Source organism: Xyrauchen texanus, chromosome 14, assembly GCF_025860055.1.
Source record: "Xyrauchen texanus isolate HMW12.3.18 chromosome 14, RBS_HiC_50CHRs, whole genome shotgun sequence".
In the NCBI taxonomy this organism is placed as follows: Eukaryota; Metazoa; Chordata; class Actinopteri; order Cypriniformes; family Catostomidae; genus Xyrauchen; species Xyrauchen texanus.
The window spans coordinates 11,663,538-11,684,498 of NC_068289.1; the positions used below are offsets into that span (position 1 = coordinate 11,663,538).

The 20,961-nt window shown below is 37.3% G+C and overlaps 1 protein-coding gene across 1 annotated transcript in view; it reads right to left on the reverse strand.

The window, feature by feature from the left end:
* The window catches only part of LOC127655233 (UDP-glucuronic acid decarboxylase 1-like), a 95,132-nt gene that overhangs the window by 11,790 nt on the left and 62,381 nt on the right, over positions 1-20,961 (reverse strand). Inside the window, exons 9-11 of the mRNA XM_052142912.1 lie at positions 20,514-20,635; positions 11,608-11,727; positions 9,432-9,475 (exon numbers count right to left, since the gene is read on the reverse strand). Coding sequence (XP_051998872.1) covers positions 9,432-9,475; positions 11,608-11,727; positions 20,514-20,635 — 286 coding nt within the window. The remainder of the gene's footprint in view (positions 1-9,431; positions 9,476-11,607; positions 11,728-20,513; positions 20,636-20,961) is intronic.

The following is a 20,961-nucleotide window of genomic DNA, read 5'->3' on the forward strand; positions in this document are numbered from 1 at the left end:
TTTACTGTGAGCACTGATATAAATCACAAGCTTTGGTTGTATCTTTCCTGGCTTTCACAAAAGTAATTTTTTTACTTTTGAGTGTGGTGCAACAGAACTAATCCAGGGTAGGTTTGATTGTGCAGACTCACTTGATCTAATAGCATGTAATACTCCCTCCCATTGTAAACCCTATAATTCTTTACAACACTTAATCTGCTTTCAAACTCTTTTGTAACAAGTCAACATCCTGCTATTCAAAAGGACAATGTGCACACTATCAAAGCTTAAAACAATTAAAAGGCACAACAATATGCTGATAACTCCCAAAAATCATCTTGTAAAAAACAAATCTGACACAACAAGATCACTGCGTTTGGGGGAATCAAGATGGCGGCTTAGAGAACGGTTGCGTTCGTCAGACGCTGTATGCCATTACATCCATTTATTACTATTTTTATTGGAAGAGCCCATTATTTCATGCATTGCTTTTTGCACATCTTGCTATGAGTCTGGATACCTATTTTTTGAGACAGTCGATCAGCATGCCTCACAAGAATACTAAATATTCAAGCAAATCAAAGCCAGAGGCTAGCCGAAAGGTTGAGGACAATACAGCTGTTAGCTCTGATGCTAATATTAGTTTTCCAAATTGGTAAATGAAAAGCTTTCACAACTCTTGCACCAACAGAATGAAAAACTTGATGATCACAAGAAACGGATAACCAAATCAGAGAGCCGAAAATCCACTGTGAAGGATGCTGCTGCCCCGGTTGAGGGCAAATTGGAGACACTTGAGAGATGGGTTTGTGAGTTGACGGAGCACATGGATGATTTGGAAAATAGAGGGTGAAGGAAGAATATACGCATTTTTAGGCTTTCGACAAACTCTTTAAGTATCCAAAAAAAAATAAGGACGAATGAAGATCGAAAGAGCCCATCGCGTTAAAGGCAGGTCTGTCAAGTTAACACCTCAGAATCCACGGGTGGTCTTGGTGAGATTTCACAATTATTTGGATAAGGAACAGGTCATTACTGCAGTGAGAGAGCTAGGAAACAGAACAAACATAGATTTTGGGGAATTCTAAGGTGAGAATTTTTCAGGATTTTTCTGCAGCCGTTCTGCGTAAGCGCAAGTGGTTTGATGATATCAAGAAACTTCTGAGGGCAGATCAATCCTGCCTCAACCACAAACCACCAACCGTCTGAACCACCAATGTGTTTCAAGACCTATCTGATGTGGAAAATTACTTGGCGTCGTTGGAGGAAATACCCCCAAAAGTGCGTCTTCACCTATTAAATCTCTTGCCACTTTTACTGCTATACTAGTAGTTTGGCACATGTGTATGTTTGTTTACACTGTAAGATCCGGTAAGCTAGCCTATGCTACCGTTTTATCTTCTGGATCATCATATGTTAAAATCTTTGCTACATGTACATGAATGATACATTTAATGTCTGCAAATTTGTCAACGTTGCATGTTAACTAGACTGCTTTTATTTTGTTGTTCAGGATCACCTCTACACTGAGTTGCATTACTTGTACTATAACAGTGTAATGATTGAGTTAAGTCTTAGTGCAGTTTGCACTGTTTCTTGTATTATAGTTATGTGTTGTTTTTTCTTTTTTCTCAGCTTTAGGGGATATGACTTTGATAGGGATATGTATAAATTTTTTTTGCAAAGAGATAGAGGGTCAGCTAGCACTCTTAATATTTGTTCCTGGTACAAATCTAATGGGATACATACTCACAAAAAGGAAAACTTTGATATAGCCCTTTTACAAGAGACTCATCTTGATGATAAACAACACAATAAGTTCCAACAGTTGGGCTTCTGTCACATTTTATTTTCTTAATTTACGTAGAGTTATTCTTTCGGTTTAGAAAATCTTAAATTCTGGGTGAGATATAGGCACGTTTATGGGGAAGAGATCGCCATTATGAGTGTGTATTTTCCCCCTGGCCATCAATGAGATTCCTAACATGAGCATTTGCCAAATTGTTTGAATGCAAGGTCAATCGTTTCCTTGTGGGTGGAGATTTTAATTGCCAGCTGAATCCACATATGGACAAATTTCACTCAGGTACTATGGCTCCCTCATTTCAGGCTACATTTATTAATTCTTTATGTGAGGATCTGGATTATGTGGATGTGTGGTGGGCTCAGCATCCTGCTGATAAAGAATTTCCTTTTTTTCATCTAAACAACAATGCTGCCATACAAGAATATATATTTTTTTTGTCCCTAAGGGGTAGTTGCCATTTGTACATCGTAGTGCCGTTGGCAATATAGTAATATCTGACCATGCTGCTGTTTTTTTATACTTGAAATTTCAGGACCCTATAAATCACACTAGGTACTGGAGACGTAACCCTTTTATATTTAAGTATAGAGCATTTATTTCTTCAAGTTCCAATATTTTGTTTTCCTATTAATGCTCCTTCTACGGAAGATAAATCATTGTTATGGGAGACAATAAAGGCTTTCTCGAGGGGTCTTATAATTTCCTATACTTCTAGTAAGAGGTGTAGACAGGCTGAACAGAAAGATATTCCAGTGGCAAAAATAAAATGGGCAGAAGGGGAGCATATCCAGAATCCAACTCAGCTAGATTGAAAGAAATTACTGCTTTACGTTTTGCTTTAAACTCTGACTACAAGACACCCTGAGAGGAAAGTTAGATTTGCTAAACAAAGGCTGTATATGAGCATGGCGATAAGGCAGGGAATATTTTGCCTACCTCACTAAGAGAAAAGCAGATTCTAAAATGATTTCCTCAATTAAAGATGATCAATAAAAACCACTTGACTTGAAAGTGCATCTTTCTTCTAATGTTACAACAATCAACAGTTCATTTGTAAACATTTTCAAATGTTTGTATAAATCTTAGACTCCACCTAGTTCAATAGACCTCATGGATGCGTTTTTTTTATAGAACTGAGTTACCCTCCATAACTGATAACCAGAAGTCAGCCCTTAATGATTCTATTTTGAGGGAAGAGATGTTAACAGCTCTTAAGGGACTGGAGGCTGCAAAAGCCCAGATGGACTGGGTGATGGATTTTTATAAGGAATATCAGGATATTTTAGTTGACCGCTTTTGTAAATGTTTAACTATTCCTTATATAATGTTATTCTTCCACCCTCTTTACAGGAAGCCAACATTTCTTTATTATTAAAAAAGGGGAAACAGCCAGAGGATTGTGTCTCTTATAGGCCAATATCTCTCTTGAACACTGATTTTAAGATCCTTTCCAAAATCCTTCCATCAAAGCTTGAATAGTTAGTACCCCAGCTCATTAAAGAAGATCAAACATGCTTCATTAAGGGATGCAGTTCCAGTAATAATACTCACAGACTATTACATTTGATTCAGTTTTCTCATCAGTTCAGAGTGGACAGTCTTGTTATCTTGATGGACACCGAAAAAGCATTCAACCAAGTTGAATGGTCATAACTTTTTAATACTTTAAATTCAGACAGGGTGAAAAATTTATTAGCTGGGTCAAGTTATTATATACTGATCCCCATGCCACTGTGATAATTAATGGTCTATGTTCAACAAGTTTTAGAGTTAACAGGTGGACACGGCAGGGCTACCCACTCTTGCCCCTTTTGTTTGCCCTAATAATACAACCTCTGGCTGAGGCAATCAGGTCTAATTCTGGTATAGATTGTTTGACTATAACCAATAGGCAGCAAAAAAATCACTCTGTATGCAGATGCCATTCTTATTTTTCTTATTATCATCCTTGTGTGGATATTTCTGGTCTAAATCATCTTATTGCTGTCATCACAGAATTTAGTGCTTTATCTGGATATAGGTTAATTTTAGCAAATCAGAAGCCTTGCCATTAGGTAGTGTCCCCTTCATGTGGTCCCCACCCAGTTTTGTATATTTGTGAATATATAGAACATCTAAATTTAGTCAGATGTTTAAATAATGTTACTACTCTTCTCAATCATATAAAGCTTGACTTGGAAAAATGGAATACTCACCCTATCTCCAGGCTGGTGTGTATTACTATTTTAAAAATGAATACTCTCCCCAGATTATTATATCCAATCCAGATGATCCCAATTCTCTTTTCACAGAAAACTATTAGAGACTTAGATAGATGGTTAAATACGGGCTAAGAAAAACCTTGCCACAGGATCAACACATTGCATCTCCAGATGTCATGGTTGGTCTTGGTCTTTCAGACATTTGAACATACCAACTTGGTGCCCATTTTTGTTATATAACTATATGGATATCTGAAGAACCAGCTACACTTTGGCTGGCCATAGAGTCAATCATAGGTACCTCTTCAAAATGAGCTTTTCCTCAAAAGGATGAAGACTGTTAAAGTAGCTTGTACAAACCCTATTACTGTTAATACTGTTAAGGCTTGGCAATCTATTAGGTGATTGTAATGCTAATGTACTTTAACATCAGTTTTCACTCCAATATGTAATAACTTTGAATTTCTTCCAGGGGTGAATCATGTGTGCTTCCGACAATGGGCTCTTAAGGGGCTTTCTTGCCTTCTTGATGGTTGGGATATCTTATGTTATCAACAAATGTGAAATTATATTCAAAATGATAATACTCTTCTCTCTACAGTAAGTTCTTCAGAAATAGATAAGCAGCTTTTTGTGTTACATTAAACCAGATCTAAAAGTTTATTTTATGGTATGTTGTTTAAGTATGTTAATACCTCCAAACATTTTGGGAAAGGAATGGAATATGGCCTGGAAAAATGCAGAGACTTTGAGTGTATGTAATAGAGTGAGAGCTATTCAGCTCAAGATTCTTCATTGAGCTCACATTTCTCCTTTCCAACGCAGCAGATTTAGGGCTGATTTCTCTCCTCTCTGCCCCAAATGTGAGATAGAATTAGGGAGTCTTACCCATTGCTTATATTTTTGCAACAATATACAGAGGTTCTGGTGGAATAATTCTGAAGAGTTGAACAAAACTTAGATGCTGCTTTGGTGTGAGATCCAGCGTGTTATCTATTGGGGATACCTCCTCCCTTAGGTCTTAGTAGGCACAAGATAAAGCTTTAAAGTATCCAAACATTCTGTGCTAGAAAATGTATAATTTTGCAGTGGATCTCAGATAGAGCCCCATCTGTTAAAACCTGGCAATGAACTATCCTTGAATATGTGTTGAAAATCAGATTATTTGACATGTATGTTGCATGCTAAAGACATAGTATTTCATCAAATTTGGGAACATTTTGACGTATATAGGCCTTGATATTGCTTCCGTCCTGACAATAGGATTTGTGTAGAGACAGCTTATGTTTGTCCTGGCTGATTTTTTTAAGTGCTATTGTTATCCTTTTTGATTGTTAATATTGTATTATTTCTTTGTCTCTCCCAACTTGCTGAATATCCATAAATGTCTAAATGTAACTTTTTATGAATATATATATATATACACATATATACACACACACAACTAAATTTTATAATAAACTGTGTATAATTTAGATTATAAATCAAGTTTTTCTCTGCTTTTGACATCAATCCTAAGATTGGATCACCTAAGACTAATTAGAGTGTTAAGACAGTGCCTTAGACTCGTTCAAACTGAACTGTGGCCTAAGAAAGCCAGAACTCTGAAAAGATTTGGAGGAAACTTGGAGGAAAATTCTGTGGTAAATCACATGTCCTATTTTGCACAATCCTAATTACTGTAAGTGAACTTTGTACATCCTGGAGAATGTTTGCTGTGCTGAGATATGGAGGCTTCAAATAGCCAACGATGGCTCTGATCTCTTATCTCTCCTGAGCGCTGAGTCTTCTAAGGTGAGAGCAAAAGCACCACACACCCAATAAATGAAAGCGGCTTGATTAAATAATAGTCAAAAGACCTTCAACAAACTAATTTATTCTTTTCTGTCCTTGAAGGCAGACAGATAGTAAATAGTATAGTGTTTGATGGTCAGAGGAAGAAGGTGTTACCAAAGTCTTGTATAGTAAAGACAACAAAATTCCTACCAAACAGAAACTATGAAAGGTGAATGACAGTAACTTCCCCGGCCCCCATCATCTGTATCTCTCACTTCTCCCCTGTATTCAAGAATCACATGGCTATCACATGATAATGTCTGCAAAGACCATTAATAAACTGATACATTTGCCTCTGCCAAAGTACGACATCATCAGTCTGTACGCAAACACTGCAGTCTTTTAAATCAAAACAGAGTTCAGCCTTTGAAATACCTTCAACGCAATTACCAGAAAGCTTTAGTAATCCCACCAAAAGCAGGCCTCCATCCTTGTAAACACCATTAAGCAATCAATCAAGAAATGTCTTCTTTTCCCCCAAGAGTTATTTAATAAAAAAATAAGACTTGCAATAGATGGGCCAGCACAGAAGCAGTCAGTGTCATTTGAATATGTGTTTTCCCTTCTTTTGACAAATAGCAGAATAAATAAAGCTACAGTTGACAATGAAAAGCCAGAAAGGGGGACAGACGGACGTGTCGTCTAAATGTTTAAAGTCTCTTCATGGAAATTGCATGTACTGGACTTCTGAAACAAGGCATCAAACCCTCTCGTTTTTTAGTTTTTTTTGTTGTAAGTCCAATTTAAATTTATGATTCAGTCCTTTATGCCATTTATGCCACAGTTTCCGGGTTTAAGGTATATGGAACACCCCTGACTTTAGATTTGGGACTATCAAGGCTCAAGTAGGGTTGCAACGGTATGAGATTTTCACGGTATGATAACAGTCTCAAAAAATATCACGGTTTCACAGTATACGGTACAACACAATTACTATTATTAGTGAAAACAGAAGGATTATTTTATTTTTATTTTTTATTTTTGAGCAAACACTATTATAATTAAAACTTGAAACCATGTATTTTATGTGTTACACTTTTAAGAATGATGCGGCGTCCACTCTTGGTCCATATTTGTAAAAAAAAAAAAGTCTCCCTTTTGAAAATAAATAAATAGAAAAAATAAGAAAGCTAACAATTATAATAAACAGAATTATAAACGTGATAAACAATATCATGTAAATAACATGTTATATAACTAAAGCATGTTAGTTTACATGTCATCATAGCATGTTAAATGAACAACTAAATGAAAAATAACATCAGCTGTGAGGTTTTAAAGTAATGTCCTATGATTATTAACAGTTAACACATACTGAAGATGCACGACAGCACAGCCAGAATGCTCCTGTCTGTACCTTTATCTCAGTGCTTTTCAACTGGTTTTGCTTCAGGACAGATTTTACATTGGACATAAAGTGTCGACCTGCCATAGATTAAACATAACCTGTATTTAATGTATCCTGGGTTGCATTTCGCTTTATGTTGCATAGATTTGTTCATGGTTTTCCAGTACAAGGGCATGCATCAAGTGTCATTATTTTTGTTGATGTTGTCAAAAACAAAATCTACAGGAAGTTTCTCTCCCCCTTTTAAAAACTGAAGAGCATATTTACTTATATGAGCCCATTATTATCCCGTTTGTTACCTAATATTACATATTTATACACTTATACACATATTACACAGAAGGAAATGCTCCTCATTACCATGGTTAGGTCAGTGTGCTAGTCTTAAATAATAGTAATAATAATAATAATAATAATAATAATAATAATAATAATAATGTATTTATGAAAAATAAATACTAGCTGAAACACCGAAATGTCTTCAATGGGAGAACCATGGCATTGCTCTTTCCCTGCTGTCTGTGACCCAGTCCGAATAGACCAGTTGAGAAACACTGCTTTAACTCACACACACAGACCCCCTCAACTCCCTTCTCTCAGACATTTTCTCCACTGTGCGCGCACGTCTCGCAACTTGATGAGTCTGACAGGTAGACAAGGAATAAAGGAGATGCGCACGCGCATATGAGATTCTCCGTCAGGTTCACACCCACAAGCAGAGCGCGCTATTCATACGCTAATGTGCTGAGGCGATCAATGCAAATGGTAAACGCCCCCGACAGTTTGTAACAATACACAGGCGGGGAAACTCCCGGATAGTAAGGAAGAGTTAACATGTTCCTCAGAAGAGCGGGACTCCGATGAACATTTGTATTTTGAAGAGAGAGACGATCCAGCAGAAGATACAAATTCGGACAAGAAAATGTATAGTCAGATTACTTCTTTTAACTTAAAACTTTATTTTGATCATTAAGTCTCCTCACATTCATTCTCTTTCTGACACATTCCTCAGTGATAGGTCCAGGGCAGGGGTGTTTTGTCTCTTTGGGTGTAAATCACCTCAATATTCATGATAGTTCACACCTCCTCGCATATGACCTTTCTAACACTAAAAGTGTCTTACAAAAGTTAAATTAGTATATTGTTTTGTATGAATGAGTGATCAGGATGGTTTTCTCATCATTTTGTAGCAAAAACTCCAGGCTACAAGTTCCAGTTCTCAAAAGTCTTGTGGACAAAGGTTTAGTATGTGCTATATGGCCTTTTTTCAATGACTTAAAATGTCAGTTTTTTCAAAAACCACGCATAAACGTTATTTTCTCAATAATACAAACATGTACACACATGTTGCTCACATATTATTGTAGCCCAGTTTGTGCTGAATACAGTGTTATCACACTTTAGCCATTAATATGTTTATAAGCAATTGAAAAAGCACAAATGTCAAGGCATGTCAAAACTTCTCAAAGGCTCAGACCACAGAGGGTTAACCCCCTGGAACCATATTTATTACTTTTTTGATGGATGGATGTGCTTTATTGGGCCTCAAAATCTAAGGTACCATTCACTCCCATTATAAAGCTTGGAGGAGCCAGGATATTTTTCAATATAACTCTGTGTTTGCCAGAAATAAGTAAGTCATATAAACCTAGGATGGCTTGAGGGTGAGTACATTATGGGATAACTAAAAATGTTGGATGAACTAACCATTTAAAGTACTGGATTATTTGCTGAAGCATCTGCAACAAATTGGTGAGCCTCAACCCATTCTTGCTCTTGAAGGACTAGGCTTTTTTCGAATGCTCTGTATATACTACAACACGACTGACTAACCTGTTTACCATCACCTCTTTCATATCACCTTGTTATTTCAACTCGCCATATTGTTATTTGTCCTAATTTGCCCTTCTGAACTTTTTTGGAATATGTTGCAGGCATTAATTTCAGAAAAAGTCTATATATTGAAAAGCAATGCTTATTAGGTAAAACATGAAGTACTTTAAATGTATTCAGTTTTTGTTTTAATACAAATCAAATGTAAATTTACAAATCACTACATTTTGATTTTTGTTGGCATTTTGCATCCTCTTCCAACTTTTCTGGAATTGTGGTACATTTAGCTACTATATTTGTGCCCATTACACAAGCAAACTAAAGTTAACCACAAGCAAACCTAAGTGCTTTTGGGAGGAATGAAACAAATAAAAACTCCATTAAAAGGAAACATCCATCTTTTTTAGAGTTTTATATCAGTACTTACCTCACATACTGGAAAGCTCTTGTCTGAGACCCTGAACCGTAAACCTGAAAAGGTGCAGAAGACAGACAATGAGTAATCAGTGTGTTACGGCACACATTCCTTGGTCTAGAGGTATGGGAAGGTGGGTAACAAATGTTTTGGATAGAGTGCAAAAGTGATCCTGCCTCCAGGTTCCAGAGTAACCACAAATCACAATGCATGATAGAGTAAAATATAACATATTTGTTGATTTGAACATTTTTAGTGTTCTAGAAAAAGATTTAGCATTTATTTGCAGATGCCACTTGGATTGAAATTGTGTTATCTAATGGAATTAATTCATTTTAAGTATATCTTAAGATTACAAATCATTTAGGGGGCCACTGTACAGCCATGGCCAAAAGTATTGGCTGTACATACTTTTGTATTGGCTGTTTTGCTAAGTTTGCCGTTTCAGTATTTGTAGATCATTTTTTCACATGTTTCTATGGTATACTGGAAAACCATGATACGCGTTTCATATGTTTTAAAGGCTTTTTATGGCAAAAACATTCAATATATGCAAAGAGTCAATATATACAGTGTTGACCCTTTGTTCTTCATAACCTCTGCAATTCGCTCTGGCATGCTGGATATCAGCTTCTGGGCCAAATCCCAGAAGCTGATATCCAGCTTCTGGGATTTGGCCTTTAAAACATATGAAACGCGTATCATGGTTTTCCAGTATACCATAGAAACATGTGAAAAAATTATCTACAAATGGCGATCCATTCTTGCCTTACTAGCGCTCGGTATTTATCACAATTTGTGAAATTCTGCTTGAAAAACTTTTGCGGATTGACCACAGGGTCTCTATGGGATTAAGATCCAGGGAGTTGCCTGGCCATGGATCCAAAATTTAAATGTAATTATCTCAGAGCTTCATTATCATTCTTGCCTTGTGACATGGTGCTCCATCATGCTGGAAAATGCACGGATCATCACCAAATTGCTCCTGGGAGAAGTTGCTCTTGCAGGATGTTGTGATACCATTCTTTATTCATGGAAGTGATTTTGGGCAGAGTTGTGAGAGAACCCACTCCCTTGGATGAAAAGCAACCCCACATATGGATGGTCTCAGGATGCTTCAGTGTTGGCATGAAATAAGACTCATGGTAGCTTTCACCTTTTGTTCTCCGGACTATCAAATTTCCAGATGTCCCAAACAGTCGGAAGGGGGATTCATCAGAGAAAATAACTTTGCACCAGTCTTCTGCTGTCCAATCCTTGTACTTCCTGCAGAATTTCAGTATGTCCTTGATGTTTTTCTTGGAATTTAAGTTTGTCCTTGATGTTATTCTTGGATAGAAGTGGCTTCTTTGCTGCCCTTCATGACACCAGGCCAATGTCCAAAAGTCTTTGGTGTGAGTGCATCTGCACGCACATTGAGGCAAACTACTGCCAATATTAAGCAAGCTCTGCACTGGTAGTGACACAATTCTATAGCTGACTCCTCAGAAGGAGATAGTCCTGGCACTTGTTGGACACTCTGGGATGTCCTGAAGCCATCTTCACTGCAGTTGAACCTCTCTCCTTGAAGTTCTTGATGATCAGGTAAATGGTTCTTTCAGGTGCAATATTCTTTGCAGCAATTTCCTTCCATGTGAGTCCATTTTGATGCAAAGCGATGATGGCTGCACGTCTTTCTTTAGAAGTAACCATTGCTAACAAGAACACATTGATTGGAAGCACATATTCTCTCCATTAATAGCAATATGTATGCTCTTATAATCCAATCAGAATGATAGAGTGATTACTCATTCACACTTTCCCAGGTGCTGCTGATATGATTAGTGAAATTATGTTAGCTGGTCATTTTGTGCCAGGACCAAAAAACTGTGAAATTTGGGTTTTTGTGATAGTTAATTTTTTGGGCCAATTAAGCTTTTTGCAATTATTTAAAATGAATCTGATGACTCTGCACAATAATTGAGAAACAATGTGAATCAACACCACCACAACTGAATCAAAAAAATTAGCGAAACACAAAATGTATGTCACAGCCAATAATTTTGGCCATGGCTGTATATGTCTATGAGTGCAAGAAATCAACAGTAGAGCTGAGTCAAAACATCTTGATGTGAGTGTTAGGAGGTGTGATTAACACTGTGTGTGCATGTGCATGGTTCAATGCATTGTTGAGGTGAATGGGTCTTACCGTCAGTGGCTCTCCCTGTAAAGCCTGCAGAATGAAATTACTGACCACTCGCCCATCGTTCATGTGCATGCGAGACCCAAAGGTGTTGAAGATCCGAGCCACCCTCACCTCCACTCCCTCCTGTGATACAAAATACAAGGAAAATACCATCAGCACCACCTCAACTCTGCTGTAAGCCTTAATAATTAATTAATGAGGCAGCATTGTATGATAAAAGACATCGTTCAGGTTTATATCTAGATGAAGCTCAAAATGCTTTTCAAGAATATAGAGCTGTGCCGATACAATCATATATTAATATATCTATAATACCATACATGTCATATATTATTTAGCAGGTTGTTGAAATAAACGGAATAAACAAAACTCTAAAACCAGCTTTAGTCAGTGTGATCAGAGTTACTTCTATGAGGTGCTGTACTTGATAAAGTAAAGCACCGAAATGTTTCAATCGTGATCCAATGATGATATTGCCATAGTTTGCGACTTGTTGAATCATGACCCGTCTTGTTCTGCAAACTAGTGGGTGAGATCCAGCCATACTAGATTTTCTCTTATGTACTTTCTATATCAGCCTGTTATGAATACAGGCTAACAGCACAGAATCATGGAGCCAATGGAGACAAAGGCATTATATGATGGAGACATCCATTCAGTATGTCTATACCTAATTATATTAAATATGCTTCTTGAATTTTAATTTCGGTCACAGCCGTAGCTGTGAGTCTGTAACATCTCTTTCATTCTTTTGCATCACTCCAATACATACAGTATTTTCACCCTAATGCTTATTATAGCTGACATTGCTTCTCGCAACATACAGTAATTTGGGCTTACAGTACAGCTATATTAATTTCAACAGCCAATCTCACAGTGCTACAGTGTTATTGTCTAGCTACCTACAACAATGTCTTCTCCTAAAATAGTTGGCTTTAGAAACTGCCACGTCATTTTTGAGACACTCCTGATGTAGACATGGCCCAAACACACTTAAAAATCCTTTATTAACCACTGTCCACATACAAGTGAAATTAACAGGTGCTAAATTTGTCTTCCATCATGTGCTATATGCAAATATCTGTTTGTTTCATTTTAAGTGAGTGAACAAAGTCTCAAAGAGAGACTGATTTTAAGGCTACTCTAGCACTCAGAATGGACTAAAAGACAACAAAAGACTCTGATCTCCCATCACTCAGTGACACAATGCTCCAAGCTTGCAAACTCAATCTATACTAGGAGAAACAGCCAGAAGACACTGCTGCTTCTGTGACTAATTTAAAAAGACAAAATACAAATCTAAGTTTTCAAGGAAGAGACACCAAAACAAAGAAAAAGACAATGGTTAAAGCTGAGCACTTTATTAGGAACACCTGTACACCTACATATTCATGCGATTATCTAATAAGCCAATCGTGTGGCAGCAGTATAGTGCACAAAATCATGCAGATATGGGTCAGGAGCTTCAGTTAATGTTTACATCAACCATAAGAATGGCGAAAAAACTCAGTGATTTCACCCATGGAATGATTGTTGGTGCCAGACGGCTGGTTTGTGTTTTTCTGTAACTTCTGATCTCCTGGGATTTTGACACACAACAGTTTCTAGAGTCTACTCAGAACGGTGCCAATAACATCCAGTGAGTGGCAGTTCTGTAAACAGAAATGCCTTGTTGATGAAAGAGGTCAAGGCAGAATGGCCAGACTGGTTTGAGCTGACAAAAAGGCTATGGTAATTTAGATAACCACTCTGTTCAATTGTAGTGAGCAGAATAGCATCTCAGAATGCACATGTCGAACCGAGGCAGATGGGCTTACAGCAGCAGCAGACCACGTCGGGAACTTTAATGTTCAACATATTGCACACATAACCATAATGTTTCAGTGAGTGTATATTGTTAACAATAAATGTAAATCACTTTTTGTAGTGGGGACAGTGAAAATGCTGGCAGGCAAAGTAAAAATCTAAACCACTGATTCAACTGTGCCAGCAGAAAAAAATATTTATGTTGAGCCCTGGATTTGCAGAAATTATTTGATTTGAAAGTGAGCAACTGCATACATTTCTGTATCTTTATCACTCAAAACTATTGTATGGCACTGAAGACTTGGAATGTAATGCAAACCGTTACAAAAATTTAACTACTTTTAAAGTGCTTTTAAAGTTTAGTTTTTGAGCTTTACAGTCAAGCATGTAAAAGACCTCAGTGGAGATTTTGTTTTCCATAAAGAAACAGCATGCAGATTTGGAATGATATAAGGGTGAGTAAATACATTTTTTGGGGGGTGAAAGTCACTGTCAATGAATGACATATAAACAATGCAAAATATTTGTGATAAAGAGCAAAAATGGCTAAACAAACAGCCTGGATTTGCATAAACATAAACACTAGCTAGGATGGCACAGAGAGGGGACCTGTTGTTGGTTCCATGATCAGTTAACTATGCTTTGATAGCAGAGTACTCACACTTGTAGACAATTGCACCAAGGAAGTAGTTATCTCTCAAGGACTATTGACAACAGGGTTAGATAACGAGCATGTTTGAATTACAGTATATACTGGGGAGAGCACATTGGTCTTCAAACCTTGCGCCACTCACTCGGTTAAATCAGAAACCCTTCATTATTTGTGTGCAGCACGGTGATATGTTATAGGGTGGCAGTTACAAGTCATGGGCATAAAATAATTTCTTCATCTCTGGATAACAGAACAGTCTTCTAGGAAAGGAGACTTGATATGATATCATCTACATAAATCAAAGAGATGTATACGGTCTCGAGATAAAACCTACACATGTACCAAGTGAATGGGGTCCAAGTAGCCAGCAGCCATATGTTCTTGTAGCTCAAGACCAGTTCCTAAAGAAGCTAAGCAGGGTTGAGCCTGGTCACTACCTGGATGGCAGACCTCCTAGGAAAATTAAGGTTGCTGTTAGAAGAGGTATTAGGGAGGCCAGCAGAGGGTGCTCACCCTTTGGTCTGTGTGGGTCCCAATGCCCCAGTATAGTGATGGGGACACTATACTGTAAAAAGGCACCGTCCTTGGGATGAGATGTTAAACTGAAGTCCTGACTTTGTGGTCATTATAAATTCCCCCCATTGGCCCTTCTTAGTCATGGCCTCCTAATAATCCACAACCATTAATTGGCTTTATAACCCTGTTCTCTCCTCTATACCAATAGCTTGTGTGTGGTCAGCATAGTGGGGCACTATGGCTGCCGTCGCATCATCCAGGTGGATGCTGCACACTGGTGGTGGTTGAGGAGAACCCCCTGTTCACTGTGTAAAGTGTTAGTTTAGTGCGTATAATGTCAGAAATGCACAAAATAAATGTAAGGTTTGTTCATTCATTCGCATGAAACACTGGCCTTGAATCACTGCTCTACTTACAAAGAGAAACTAGGAACTTAACTGGAATAGCTAGAAACGGTTTTATTTTTTTTTAACTCCGTGGACATGAATAAAAACATGATAACGAATAGCATTAAAAATGAAGGACGGAAACTAAAATGGCAAACTACACACATAACGATGACAAAACAAGGACAGCATACTTAAGTGGCCTTGCTAAAAAGGACCACACTTGCCTGATTGCAAGGCTATCATTTGAACACACAAATATTAACAACATGCACAAACACACTGAGTGTGTGCATGGCATGGATTTGGGAGAAAAAAACCAAAACAATGGCACAACATTCATTTCTGGGGACATTCATTATTCTCCCTGTCTGTTGTTGTTAGGCCACCAAGTGTGTGACTACAAAATTACTTTACACATACCTCCCTAACCCTCCAAATCAACACAGCTGCAATGGTTTAATTCCAACAGCCTTTTAAAATAATTAAGTAATGGAAAAGCCTAGAATGGCCAATCAGATGGTAGAGATGGAAATATCTATATTATAAATCAACATAAAATGCACATATTGAACCCTACATATTCCAGCATCCCAGGAATGAGAGTCCAGCTTGCTGATTGACTGCTAAATGCTGGAAGCTTGTATTAAAAGCAGCAGGGTGTGAATTGTAATTCCGCTGCTCACTTTGAGCTCAGAATAACAATGGGATGACAATTCAGCAGGTAAAAGGCCTTCCATGCTGCACGTGTATCCTTAGTAATGAGATGGAGGGGAGATGGCAAGACTGCTGATTTACTATTGAATAAATGGATGTATTGAACAGGTTTAAGATGATAATGGTCACATTTTCCCATATTCCCCATATTTTCATCATCCAAGAGTAGCTGCCACAGCCAGAACTGCCATTAAATTAGTTTGTGTTTTTTGCACATAGGTAGTTTCATATGTAATATTTCTTATTATGAAGATGACATGCCCTGCAGTGTGAAAGGCTACACTCCATCTAAAACTATGTTAAACTGCATTTTGTAAATTAATTCATGACTAATATGCATGCAGTAATAATTATAATAGATGCATATTTTCAATGAACTAGTAAATGCAGTAAGATTATTAACATGGTGGAAAAAACCTGAAGACCCATCAAAATTGCTTGATTATCACAGTTGTTGTTCTTATGTTGATGTATTTCCAATTGAATCAGGAAGTTGGGTTTAGACATTTTTCTACTTGCTATTGCTAGTCAGTGGCTGGTGGTAATAAGAGTAGAGACATTTTCATTCTAGAGAGCAATTAATTGAACAAAAACTAGGGAGGCACAATATATTGGCGGCCAATGTGTTATTGCATGATAAACAGGAAAATCTTAAAATTATGGTCACACTAATAATGGAATTAGCGCCGATATTATGCCTGTGGCTTCTTTCCTTCAGACAGAGACCCGGGCAGTCTCAAGCGACAGCGCATACACTTTGTATTTAACAGAGTCGCTCTGAGGATTATTTCAACATCTCTGCACCTTGTTACTTTGTTTTGGGTCTGATTTTATCAGGATCATCAGCTGTAAGTAACATGCCATTTCCTATATTTTGTTTATGTTTCATGAGGCAACAAAAACGTGTATGTTACTTGAGGGCTCATTGAATACGTCATGAAACGTAAACAGAATTTTGGAAATAGCACATCATATTTCTGTAAATGCTGATCTCCTGCGATTTCACTCACAACAGTCTCTAAAATTTACTACGAACAGTGCCAAGAACAAAAACATCCAGTGAGCGTCAGTTTGGTGGATGGAAATGCCTTGTTGATGAGAGGTCAAAAGAGAATGGTCAGACTGGTTCGAACTGACAAAGTCTATGGTAACTCAGATAGCGCTGAAGAGTAGGGGCCCAAGGACTGACTGGGAGTGAAAATGCGATGGTCAAAGAATCCACTGTTTCCAATCTAAAAGCTGAAAGCAATCCATTAAATAGAGTAGTCAAGTTGATATGGAAGGAGGGAAGTGCATGAATAGAAGAGTGATTCAAGTCAAATTGTACATAAGAATAAGTGTAGAGAAGTCGGCAGAGACGGATGAAGCATCTCCACCAGCTCACTGATCTTTCCTCAGACACAGGAGGGAAAACAAGTGCAAGGTGTAAAAAAACAAACAAACAAACAAAAAAAAAGATAAATGAGCAAGACAATGCTAGGGGAGGGAGTGGGACAGAGAGAGAATTGGCAATTTCAAGGTCTTGGATACCCCTGTGATGTGATGCTGACATCCTAATATGGAGTTTAACTTCTCACAGAAGCATGATCTTCTGTCACTAATGTTTTCAGAGAAAACATTTTTATTTCACCACAGCCTCTCATCTAAATAACAACTTAAATTTTATGCAGGCAAACAAGGTAAAGTTTACTTCACACTTCATATATGACACTTTCAAGCATCAAGCGATAAAAGCTCTCTCTCTTCCATGAAAATCTGAGTTCTTATCCTAAACAGCTGTGATTGAGACTGGATATTTTCTTGATCACTCCAATTTCTGCAGCATCACTGGTTCAGAATCTCAATGGTTCAAAATCTTGCTCAACATAACTGCATTCTATAACTCAGATATGTTCTGATTGGCAGTTATTGTGCGCGTCAGACAGACAAATAGCTCATCACTGGAATCTAATCACATTAAGACACTGTGGAAGACATCAGATCAAGTAAAGAGACTTCAACTCTTTATTTAAAAGTTTGTGATCCCAAATTTTCACTCTTAAATTTACCATCTTTGTTGTTAGTGCCATCTTATCAACTTGAATCCAAAAGATTTTGAAAAAAGCTAGATTAAACCAGACAAAAAACATCATATCCAAGGCCATGTCCAGAGTTTGAAACCCCCTTTTTCAAATTTCCTAACGCCTTTGTTTTCCAAAGTATGTGCTTATTGAAAGCATTTTCAGAAGGGGAAAATTAAGTTCCATTGTGTATGAGAGACGTAAATGTTGTAAAATCAATGCATTTTCAAACAAAAAAGGATTAGTGTGGACATGGCCCAAGTGTGATAGTTGGGTAAACAAACTTCTGCCTGCATTCTTTTCAATGGAGGATTGTCAGTTTTGATAAATAAATTCTACATTATCGAACTTAATAAACCTCAGCATTGTACACTTTTTTTAGATTGACACACCACTTTACTACTGTCTGTGCATTATCTTTCATTTTAATGTACAAAAAGTATTTGATGTAAACATCGAGGTGATTCTCTAAGTTATACGGTCTATGATAAAAAAAATTGTATTGGTGTTCATCCAAGTAACAACTCAAGTCTGTCATTAATATAGTGTCAACTATTTTTCTTTTGATGTTGTTTGCATGTGCGATACAACATAGCAGCAACAACAACACTGATGAAGAATGACAGGATCGGACATACACTTTTGTTAGGGCTGTTTCACACAAACTGCACCAGCAGGTTATAATGTGTGTGTAAACCATGCGATGCTACGATGCTCAACTCATCACATTTCTCAGTGCTTTGTCCATCATGCATGTGGACTAGGAGTAGGAGATAAAAAGGTCCCTATAAACGGCTAAAAGTAAATGCAGTTCCTCATGTGTAAAAGGGACCTTTCCCACCTACAGTCCAGGTACTTTACCTTTAGTAACTTTCTAGATGAGAACTCTTACAAGTAACGGAACAGTCAATGAGACTTTTCCTCAGTTGCACTCGCATTCCCAAAAGTCACCACTGTAGTGACGTCATCTAGTATTGACCATTTTTCTGACACTGTTGGAACGTGTGTTTTAATAGCAACAGCAAGAACAACCACAACAAAATCAACAACACTGACGGAGAAAGCCGGTATATGAGTTACACTTTTTTTTAGGGCTGTTTAACACAAGGTTTGGCTGCATCCAAAAACGTAGGCAGATGGTGGTTTAAACGACAGCATTTTTGGATGAATGTAACACTAAAGAAAACTGAACAGTTTAAACAGCACCTTATTTCATCCGACCTCCTTATACAGCCCCCGAAGGCAGCGTTTTCCTGTTTTCGGACACAGACTGTGTTTAGGTTACAGTTGAGAGCTGTGCAGAAATGAGACGAGCGGTCAGACTAAGACACAGCATGCTCTGAATTTAGTGGGCAACATGTTGAAAGCACTGTAAACCTATTTATTGACCCAATATTTTACAATAAATGCTTTCATGACTCAACATATATATTACTGTACTGAAATAATCACTGTCATAAAAATATGTCTTGATACAAGTTACCAAACAGTAACAGGCAGGCTATACTTCCCTCATGTTAACTAGATTTCATGATGGTTTAGTGTAGAATAGAGTTCAATTACCCACTCTTCGATAAACATCTGATTCTTTATATCCGTCATCCCAGGAAAAATGTTATGTAGTAATCCAGAAATCATTATTTTCTTTATAGTCACAGTAAAACAGTACAGATGCAATGAAAACAAATCGTGTCTCCCAATGAAGTCTCTCCCTCTCCCTCTCCTCTCCCACACACACACACACACACACATGTTGGTCTACCTATCATTATGAGGACTTTCCATAGACATAATGACTTTTATACTGTATAAACTATAGATTCTATCCTCTAAACCTAACACAACCCCTAAACCTAACCCTCACAGAAAACCTTCTGCATTTTTACATTTTCAACAAAACATTGTTTAGTATGATTTTTAAGGGGGCACACTATAAATGTCCTCATAAATCACATTTATAGCATAATAAAATTGTCCTCGTAAATCACAAAACACGCACGCACGCACGCACGCACACACACACGTGAAATGGGTGATCCTCTTTGTATACTTAGTTTTTTTTTTTTTTACTTCTATTAAGGGAATTGTAAAATGAGTGCAATCCTCTGAGTAGCAGGCTAGCTGTTTACTAATGGCGACTGTGGTATCCCCTCCTTTCTCAATGCTTTGTGTGTCATAGGTTTTTGACCAATCACAGGCTGGAGCTCCTCCCACAGACCCTATAAATCCCCAAAGTACCTACTCCAGAGTTGGAGATAAATACACTATAATTTATGCATTTAATGTTAGTATACAGCAGTTAAAGACAGATAATATAAAGTGGGACTGAGGTTAGTTCTCAGGAAAGGTCTAGCATCATTTGTATTTAGATGCCAGTTGATTTAATATTTTGTTATCTAAGGCAATGACATCAATACCCAGCCTGGTATACCCAGCCTTCCTGCTAGTGGCTTATTTTTAAAATGTATGTTTTCTAATTAAATGGAGCCTCCTTAAATTCTGTGGCCAGTTCATGAATAATTCAATTGATTTTATATTATTTATTTGAAAGAATTGTAAGAAAGATTTCATGTCTATCCATGTATTTTTCATTTGGTCGAGGTTGATAGGTGTTTTAGAAAGTAATTAGTGATAAGTAATGCAATACATTTTCAGACAGAGTAATTAGTACAGAAATCTAATTACACTGTAGAAGATGTAATTAGTAGTTGTAATTAATTACTTTTTAAGAGTAACTTACCCAACACTGTATGAAAGTCACTTTTACTGTACCTGTTTCATGTAGGCGTAACACATGGTCTCAGCAACACGCTTTCCTTCATCATAACAGGCCCGTGGACCAATGGGGTTTACATGGCCCCAGTACTCCTCATTCTGGGGGTGCACCTCTGGGTCTAGTTTAAGACAGACACACACATCTAAAACCCAATCCCCTATAAACATACATATTTCCTATATTCTCTTGTTAAAAAGGACAGTGGCCATTAAAGTGTTAGATAGACAAAAATGAAAAATGTTCATCATCACCAACATGTTTTATTTTGTTTTGTTTTTTCCTGTGAAACACAAACACAATTTTTAGCATAATGTCCTGGCAGCCTTTTACATATAGTAAGAACTATTGTCTTTTAAAGACATACAATATATTTTGTTTGGGAAACGTACATTTATGTGTTTGTTCAATACATTTCCTGCCTTCTGCTTGTTCAAATCTTTTATC